The 10,650-nt window shown below is 27.0% G+C and overlaps 1 protein-coding gene across 1 annotated transcript; it reads right to left on the reverse strand.

Annotated features, from left to right (window-relative positions):
* LOC107929476 (auxin-responsive protein SAUR32) lies at positions 1-872 on the reverse strand. Its single transcript, XM_016860907.2, has one exon. It carries the CDS (start codon positions 477-479, stop codon positions 108-110), a length of 372 nt encoding a protein of 123 aa, XP_016716396.1. The 5' UTR covers positions 480-872; the 3' UTR covers positions 1-107.
* Between the last annotated feature and the right edge of the window lie 9,778 nt (positions 873-10,650).

The raw sequence follows: 10,650 nt of genomic DNA on the forward strand, positions 1-10,650 counted from the left end.
TGAGAGGAATGATCTTTTGCATTCATTTATTATTTGCAGGATTCCCATTATAAAAGCAAAAGCAAAAGCTATATATCGAAAAAATTTACATGATGACTTTTAATAATTCAAACCCTAAAACACCAAACATGGTGATGATGATGATGATGATTATGATGGTGACGATCTTTATCGATCATCCCTTGAACATTACGAAACTCCTCGACATGGCAAGGAATGGTAATAGGTCCTTTCTGATCGAACCCATACTCATCCTCGGCTACCTTCAACAGCTGCATAAACAGCGGGTGGTTAATATAAATCACCGGAATCACGAACCGTTGTTGCTCTTCACCTTGACCTACCATGATAGCCAAACACCCTTTCGGGATATCTTTCAGGTCCTTCTTCTCATGATGATGGAAGCCATGAAGGTGTGGTATATGAAGGTGAAAATTCACATGGTGATGGGAACCTTTGTTGTTATCTCCACTCCCCATATTTTTTAAAAGGAAAAAAAAAGAAAATTACCGAACCCTTTTCTTTAGAGGATCAAAGGAACAAAAGGTTATAAGAAAACGAGAGGGAAAGGCCAAGGATCAGATGAAGAAATAGCAAGTTTAAAGAGAGTCAAAGAAGAATCTGTTAATGACCTTGGAACGTTGCTCATGATAATTTGAGAATCAACGAGATAACCCACATATGAACAAAGAGAAGAGAAAAAAAAAATGAAAGTGAAGGGATAGAGGATAACTAGATTTGGGTATTTATAATCTTAAAATTGAAGAAAAAGGGAAATTAATGGTGAATGAGGGTTTTGGGGGGTTTGCTTAGCTTATACACAAAGTCATTTAAAAATAGGTGTAAGGCTGAGGAATTTTTCTAGATAATTTTTTGCCTTTTTATGAAATGGTCGTGGTTGAGAAATTTTATAGGTCAATCGTGTGGCTCCTTCCGAGAAGGAATTTTTGCTAGGTGGAATTTTATTATTAGTCCTTGTATTATGTGTATATTTTTGATTTAGTCCATATTTTCGATTTGATTATTTTTAGTCACTATGTTTATCGAATTATGAAATTTTAATCTTGACTCAAACAATAGCTATTTAAATTCGCTAACTAAAACAACATTTTTTTTATGGATTATGTGAAAATAACAAGCTGACATGATATATAATTGTAAAAATCAATAATGATACTAGGGGTTGGAAGGGGCCTAAGCCCCCTAAAATGAAAAGTTTCACTTTTTGTCCTTAAAATTTTAGAATATTTTAATTTAGTAAATGAAAAAATTACACTTTAACCCACAAATGACTCCTTAAAAAATTATAAAGTTATAAACTATTAAAATTGTGAAATTAGATTTTACAATATCAGCTAGCATTTTGTTAGAATTGAAGATATAAAACACGAAAGTGTAAGGTCTGAAAATATCAAATTACAGTACGAGGACTAAATTTGCAACTTACTTGGTATATAAGAATTAATATCACAATTTGATATTTTTCCCCATGTTTAAGAGCTACTATTGTTGGCAATATTTGTACTCTTTGGAAGTCAACTCAAAACCTCCCTTCCCCATATAAAATCATTATCTTTGAATATATTTTTATTATTGTACTATTATTATGAATATCTACATCGATTAAATTTCCGTCCTTAAATATTTCCCAGTTAATACGCCTAATCAGATCATTTTAAGTGGAAAATATATTTTTTGGTTTGGTTGGTGATTGGTGTAGACTAATGGGTAAAATATCAATTTTCTTATTCATTAAGGATGAACCTAGAATTCTGAAAATTATTTCTATAATTATCTAAGCGAAGGGTTAGCTAATAGGAATCATAGGTGAATATATTTCACAAATCCTTCCATTATACTGGTAAAAAAATTAAACTTTAACAGAGTTAACAAGTCGATTGAGGCTTATATCGACTGGCATCAGTATTATTATCAGTGCAGAAAGATGTGGGTTCAAGTACATTAAAACGCATTTTTCTCTTAAGGGTTGAGAGGGATTATGGGTAATTCTAAATATTATGTAAAAAAATTTTATTTATTATTTAAAAAATGTCATTTTCTATTTAATAGAATTATATTTAAAATTTATTTGTAGTTCCATAAATAAATTATTTTTAAATAACAAATATTAATTATATTATAATTTGACTTTATTTTTTTAATAATATCGAGATTGAATTAATTTATTTAATAGTAAAAAAATTAATTAATAAATTAATTTAACTTAAATCTTTATAATAAAAGTACCTCTTAAGTATTTTTACCGACAATTATATGGTGTGGCGGAATGGCAGGGGAAGTTAAAGACGTTGCTGAGAGGAGAGGAAACGTGGACAACGAGCAGCAAAGGCTTCCCACAGTGGCAACAGTGGGTCTTATAATTTGCGACCGACACTGCCGGCATCTCGGCCCACACGTCAGTGTTCCGTTGCAACCATTCAGGAAAAGTGGTGTCACCCAAAAAAAAAAGTTGACGAAGGAAATTTTATTCAGGAAAAGTGAATTTGTTAGGGTTAATTTCATCAAAGTATCCTATCATTCAGATTATTCTGTATGTCCCTACAACATTACTCTTTGGATTAAATTGGTCCATAAACTTTGAGTATATTTAGAACACATAAATTCAAATTGAAACATGTGTGTACCTTTTACATGACAACTTGGATCTAACTTGTCGAAAAAATAAATAAATAGTCTTCTTAAATTTTAATGACATTATATTTTGTTAACACATCATATTAAAAATTTGTCATTCGTTATATATATATTTTATAAATTGATACATATATTTTAAATACACTTCACGTCAAATTTGATCCGACATTTAATGGATGAATTAATAATTAGACTGGAGGGAATAAATTGATTGATATTGATGCTGTAAGGATTCAAATAAAATGTTTCCAAGGACCAATTTACAATATGTATGATAGCGTAGTGATGTTTAGTGGAATTAATCCTTTAAGTGGGCATACGCCTAAAGCAAACGCGGCGGATGAGATTATCATATACCAAATTTGCCCTCCTTTTTTGCAAAGCCCCAGATCTCCTGCCAGATTTCACTAAGAAATTATGATTTTTTTTATAAAAATAAAAACATGATAATGTATTTGTAAAGTAAAATCTTGGAACAATATCATTTCTTCTTCACATGATAAATCATTCTCCCATGTCACAAAAAAATATATAATGGTAAATTTAATCTTTAATGTCTATATTTTTTATTAATTTAATTATTATTTTTTTAAAGTTAAATTATTTTTATTTAATAAAAATATTTAATTAAATATTAATTATATTGATATGATACTATTTATGTTATATGTAACAATAAAAATAAATAAATATATAACAATAAAAAATAATAAAAATAAAAATAAAAAACGTATGAAATAATTGTTAATTGTTATATGAGTTGTCATCTTAAAATTTTAATATTTTAATTAATATTTTTATTAAAATACACATCAAATTAGCTCTTTTTCAAGGTTAATTTTGATTTTTTTAAATGGCTGAACAAAATTTTAATTAAAAAATCAAATTAACAACAAATTAAACGTTAACAAAATTTAATCGAGACATCGATATTTTAAATGAATAAAAAAATAAATTTTATGACAATTTAAGATTAATTTTGATTTAATGATACACTAAAATGGAAAAGTCAAGTGCAAATGTTGTAGTTGCCAAATGTCATGCAATCATTGGACGATAGAAATAGTATTTCCAATTACTACTAGTTCCGCTATCTTCTTTTCTATATGCAAATTTCAAATTTCTTTTCAAACTTTTGCTCTCTTTTTTTTTCATCTCCATGTTTCCAGATAAGAATATGCTGCCCCCAGTGAGGATTTCTTTATTGCCAAACAAATTAAAGCTGGTGACAGATCATTGATTCATGATAAAGTAAAAAAAAAAAAAAACATTTACACCAAATTGAATTTAGTTTCCCACTTTCCTTTTATCATGGTAGTGGCCTCATTAGAATATGTAAAATTTATGATTTTAGTCCCTCTATTGTTTTACCAGGTTTAATATCTATGTATTTTTTAAATTACAATAATTATAATAGAGGATCTTAAGCCAAGGCCTTATAAGCTAATATCAATAGCTAAATTTAATATAATTTAATATTCATTTTTTAATATTATTAGTTAGTCCAATTTGTAAAAATTGTTAACTATTTTGTGGGGGTGTGCCTTGTATTTATTGGACACGTTGTAGGCATCTTAGACAAGAATTGATGAGCAATTGAAGAAGGAACAAAACATGCCTGACATCGGGACGAGGAGCACCGGCACTTCGTGACGAGGTTAATGGGAAGTTGTGACAACATGATGTATTCTCCTATTTGGTAGCCACGTTTTAGACTTCAAGTAGAACTTCTTCTCTCATTTAGACTTTGATTATTTTAGGGATATTTTAGTATGATTGGACCTCTAACCTTAGCCTATTTAAAGGGGCCTTCTATCCCTATTTTGATATGCCAATTAGAAAATGGTTTTTCTTTGGAGGCGACCAGATGTAGTCTCATATGAGTTTTTGTGAAAGTTTCATGGTAATTATGAACAATATTTTGTACCCATTTTGTGGATGTCCTATGAGATTAAGGGTTTTGTTTACCAATTTACTCTTAGGGATTTTAAGCTTTATATTCGGGGTTTTAGGTAATGTATATGTTGTACATTTTGGTTTATTTTCTTGATATTGTACTATCTTTTGTTTACTAATTTAGTGAAAAGTCGAAGCCTTATTTGCTTGTAGTTTTTCCTTGTAGAGGGTTTTCCACGTAAAATATTTGTGTTTGTTCTTCTTTACATTTATTATCTAGTTATTTATACGGATCAATCCCCAACATATTTTATTAAATATTGATGTGATTTTTTTTTAAATACCATTAGAAATTTAGTTGACATTGAAATATTTTAATGAATTAAGTTGTTTGAAGGAAAAAAATTGCAAACCAATTAACAATTCCATGTTAGCTCTTTAAATCATAATAATTAATGATGTTAATAAATTGAATTAATCGATAATATTGTAAAAAGTATGATGATTAAAATTATACTAAATTTAAATATAAAGATTAAATCTCAAACTTTTAAATAATAAAAAAATAAAACTATAATTCAACCAACAAAATAAGAAAGAAAATGATTAAAAAGAAAAGCCAAATTATACATTGAAATTTTTTAAACGAGCCAATGAACATTTCTCGTGGTATAGCGTTTTACATGGGACTTGTGACAATCCAAATTAAATGCAGGAGTCATGTTAATCACATTAAAAAGGAAAATTATTTTATTAGACCTTGAAGTTTCCATTTTATTAATTACTAGAAATGGACCACCTTTTTTTTTGGGATTGGACGAAATTAAAGGCGCACGCTTGGTTCTTATCCCTTCTTAATCATAGGCAGATATGAGTGTGCTTTTTTTTTTTTTAATTTCACAAACTAAATTAACGGATAATATAATATAAATTTGAGATAAATCTCAAACTATAATAAATTTTGATTTATTACTAAAAACTTAAAATATTATTTTTTTGAACTATAATAAAAATTTCACATATATAATTATATATAAATTAATGAAATTTTTAAATTTTACAAACTAAATTAATCAACGATATAATAAAAATTTGAAATAAATCTTAAAATTATAAACGAATTTTGATTTATTATTAAAATTTAAAATATTATTATTTTGAATTATAATTATATGTCAAATCACATGTTAGATTAAAAAGTTTATTTATCCATAAATAATTAAAATATTATTATTTTGTTAATTGCAAGAATATTAATGCATGTATCGTATGTATGCTATATTGAAGAGAGGAAAAGACCTTGTGTGTGGGACTCTCGGTTGGCTTTCGCTTTATGACAAAGGAAGAGCAAAGTGAGGCGTAATTAAGGGCTTTTGTCACCCTGTTTTTTAAGGTTTTCCTTCCAAATGTAAATGCTAAAATAATGTTGTGAAATGGTAAATATGAAACTAATGGTTATTGAGGCAAATATTAAAGAGTTAAATATTTTTAAGTATTAAATTTGAATTTTGTAAATAAGTAAAATAATATTAGGAGAACTTCATTTTGGTTTAAAATTTTAATCTGAATTAATTTTGAATTTAGTTTGTGCATATTCAAGGGCTTAGGCAGGAGACTTATTAGATCAATCTATGAGTCGGGTTTCACAAAATTTTAGGTCCGCTTGATAGGCTCGGTCTTAAAAGTGAGCCTAAAATTTTTATCCAAACTTGGCCCAGCCTACTCGTATTAATTTTTTATATTATTATATATATTTTTAAGTATAATACATAAAAACACTAAAAACATTAAAATAAATATTTATCAACAATTTGAAAATAAATTTTAAAAAACCTTTCTACTTAAATGACATTGACATAGGTGCAACTTAATAAGCAAATAACTCTAAAATAGTAGTAAAATCAACAATAAAATAAGAGTTATATAATATTCAAATAATAACAACAAAATAATATTAACATAATAGTGAAATGACAAAAAAAAAGCAGTAGATTATTTTAATTTCTGCAAATTTGAACCATGCCAAGCTGGGCCTTAACCAAAAAAAAAACTTACCTGAGACTCAGGTGTAGAGCCCAAATTTTGCCCGGGCCCAACAAGCAGAGCCCAAAACACCAACCATTCAATTAGAACCCACCAGTAACTCCATCACCCCACTAAACCACCCCACTAAACCGACCAGTAACTCCATCACCCCACTAACTCCATTACCCCACTTGCCTGCAAAAAGAAAGAGGCAATCAGTTGTAAAATTTGGCTATAAAAGCCATTCAAAACTATTGTAAATGGGGTAGTTTTTTTTGGAGAAAAAGGGAAGAGATACTAAATACGAACACAAAAACAGCAATTGAATATCGATTTTTATTTCGAAAGATTTGCGCATCGTTTCAATTTGCTCCTCATTTAAATACTGCCTTTTGTGAGTTGGAATATTTGTATTTTAAATCCTTACTCATTTGGGCGCATTTTATTCTAGTTCTTGTTTACGCTTTAGGAATTCTATTTGTCTACAAATTATCCCTTTAATTTTGTTTTTATTTCCATTGAGTTCTTTAAAATTCATGTTTTTATATTCTTTATAATTCATTCATTATTTCTTTAAATTCATTTGGCATTCATTTTCTTTTTATGTATACAGTTTGAATTACCTTGATAAGTTGCATTGTTTTTTTATTTTTGTTTAAGTTATAAAATTATTATTTTAAAATTTCTTTTTATATAATATTGTTTAAAATTTTTTTATGATATTATATACTCTTATATATGTTACATGCATATAATTTATGAAAATTAGCTCTATTCTATATACATTATCGTTTTCATATTATTGTATGTAAATATTTTCTTTTAGATTTATTATATATATTTTCTTTAAAATTTATTTATGTACAATTTGGCTTTCTTTTAAGAATCTTTTTTTTATTGTATATTTTGTTTATTTTAAATACATTCATATATTAGTATTTCTGTATATACGTTATTTACCTTATTTTTTTTCATTTTTACATATATATCGCTAGTCAAATTAATTGGTTTTATTTGAAATTATGTTGTATGTTATTTATTTCGAATTTCTTCTTGCATATTATATAATTTAATAATCGTTTATATATTATCGGTTTTATGTACATATGAGGTATTTTGAATTCTAGCGTGTGTTATTCCTTTGTAAATTTTTTCATATAGGTTTTAAATTGTTTTGTGTTATGTCGGTTCCAAATTTTCATATTGTTTTGTGTATTATGTGTTATTTTTGGTTTTCATATTATAGTTACATATTATTGTTTCATGCAAGTAATTATGTTTGTATTTATTGTTAATGCATCATGATTATGATTCTCATATTCTCTAAATGTCGATTGTCTTTTATTTCCGAACAAACCGAACAAGTATATTTTGATACGGTTTTTATAATTGTTAACTTGAGCCCCCCAACATGAGGAAATCTTTCGTGTTTGGAAGTTTGAGAGATCGTGCACAATTGTGCTGGGTTTCGATTTTTCATTCGACAAAAATACAGAATATCCTTTTGAAATTTCATCTATGTTCTCTTAAATTAAAGCGAGGCAATATTTCGTATTTGAAAGTTCGATAAATCGTGCCCAATCGTGTTGGGTTTCGATTTTTCATTCGACTAAAATACTGAATATTCTTTTGGAATTTCATCCATGTTTTCTTAAATTAAAATGAGACAATATTTCGTATTTGAAAGTTTGATAAATCGTGCCAAATCGTGCTGGGTTTCGATTTACCGTTTGGCCAAATAGCTAAATATCCTTTTTGAAATTTCAAATGTATGAGTTTTGGAAATTATGGGATGATCTCGTATTGAGGGTTTGAAATGTTGTATCCAATCGTGCTGGACATGATATTTTATTTCTTCTAAGAGAATCTCGACATCCAATTCAAGCTATCTAAACGTTTTTAAAGGAATTGTATTTTAAAATCTTTTCCAAATTTTCAACATTAGAATGTTAATTGATCAATACGGCACCGATTTTGGGAGTTGCGAGGGTGCTAATCCTTCATCGCGCGTAACCGACTCCCGAACCCGTTTTCTAGTCTTTCATAAACCAAAAATATTGTTTTAATAAACCAAAATGCTTTATTAAAATGATTGATCACAAGGTGACCCGATCACACCTAAATAAAAAGGATTGGTGGCGAACTCCATACCATGTTTTAAAGTCGATCCCCGTTTTCCAAAATAAAAATGGTTTCGACATGAGGTTTTATTTTTTTCTCAAAACTCTCCCACTTTTCGGGTGGCCCAGCCCATAGATAAGTTTACAGCCTTACCCCCTCTGCTGCTTTAACTTTTCCTGTAACATTCAATTTAGCATTTCTTTTGATCTTTGATTAAATGAAATAAAATAAAATTTTAGCTAATAAAATATTAAACTTTTTTTCTCAAATTTTATAACTTTATTTCAATTTTAAAATAAAAATTCTAACTTCTAGGCCCTCAACGTAATTATTTGTCTGTTGATTTTCTCAGCTTCCCCTGTAAGGATTTAGGGTATCTAAATGACTTTTTGATGATTTTGCCCTTTTGATTTTTTTTTTTTAATTTGTCTTATTCTCACACATCCAAGGAAAAGATAACAAAGCACATTACGGCTTTTTCATTTGACGGTAAGAAAAGCTTGGTTTGATGTTTCTATTTGTTTTGAAAAATAATTCAACTGTAACGTTGTGGCTTTAAAAGGAAAAAAAAAGAAAAAAAGAATCAAGTTAAGTTCACGATAACATCGATGTTCAACGTTTAATTTTATTTTCCTCTCCAATTTTGAATATGGCAAAAGTAATATTGTAAATATTTTTTTGTGAAATAATATCATAAATCATTAAAACCAACCAAAATTGAATTCCATGCATTCGAATTTCTTCAATTTGTCTATTTTGTAAATTCAGAAAACTGTAATTTTATATACTATACTTTTTTTTACTTATTTAAAAACAATATATTCTACAATGAAATCTCGATATTATTAGTTAAGACGGAAGCTTTGAATATTTGAATGCTTATATTCGAGTTTTACCATGTGAAATTACGATTTGTGAATCTCTCTGTTATTTTATGCAGGAACAATAATTTTGGCATGGAAATTTTAATTTAATCTAATTCTTACAAATTATTAATAATATTATTGATATATCGTCATTTTATGTTTATATATATTATTGTATAAAGAAATAATTATATTTATTCAACATAAAAATAAATTGATGTATTTAATTCTTTTTAATGTATATAATTCCACTAAATTAAAATTTATGTATTAAATTACACACAAAATCTAAGTTAATGTATAATTTTGAGATTTTTCTTTTATATATTTATATTGTGAAAATAAAATATTGATTTGTTTTAAATATTTTGAATTTTTAATTATAAAATGAAATAAAAAATTAAATTAAATTAAAATTTTAATAATTAAAAAAAAACAAACAGGTTTACAAAAGTTGTGTGGTTGATTTAACTAAAGATAAAACACACTGCTAAAACCATAATTAATATTTTTAAAAATTGGTTGACATGATTTATGTGATAATTGCCGAATCTTAAATTAATCCATCCGTATCGTGGGACAATATTTTGGAAATGACAGAATTAAAGTGTGTAATCATTACTCAATTAGGAAAAAATAGAAATTTCATGTCCCCCATTGAAAGCGCAACACTCAGTTATCCTCCATTAATAATTAATTGTACAGTGTTCTTATTTATTCGTTTGGTATAATCTGAAATCTAGTTTTTATTGTTTGTATATTTTGTTTGGTCTTTTTTTATTTTTGAATTTAGTTATCGACTTTTTAAAAATATTCAAATTTAAATATCAACTTTGTAAAGATAATCGAATTATTATTTTTTAATAAAAATACTAACTAAAACTTTAAATTTTTTAACATGATAATCAATATGGACTTCATGCTTTTCTAAAAATATATATATGTTTTTTTTATACTTTTTAAATTTATTATTAATTCTTAAATATTTTATGAATTTTAAATTATTTGTTGACGTAACATATATGGCAAATAATATCATGTCCAGGGGCGTAGTCGGGGTTGGTAGGGGCCTTGACCCTCCTAAAAT

Source organism: Gossypium hirsutum, chromosome A12 (assembly GCF_007990345.1).
Source record: "Gossypium hirsutum isolate 1008001.06 chromosome A12, Gossypium_hirsutum_v2.1, whole genome shotgun sequence".
Taxonomy (NCBI): domain Eukaryota; kingdom Viridiplantae; phylum Streptophyta; class Magnoliopsida; order Malvales; family Malvaceae; genus Gossypium; species Gossypium hirsutum.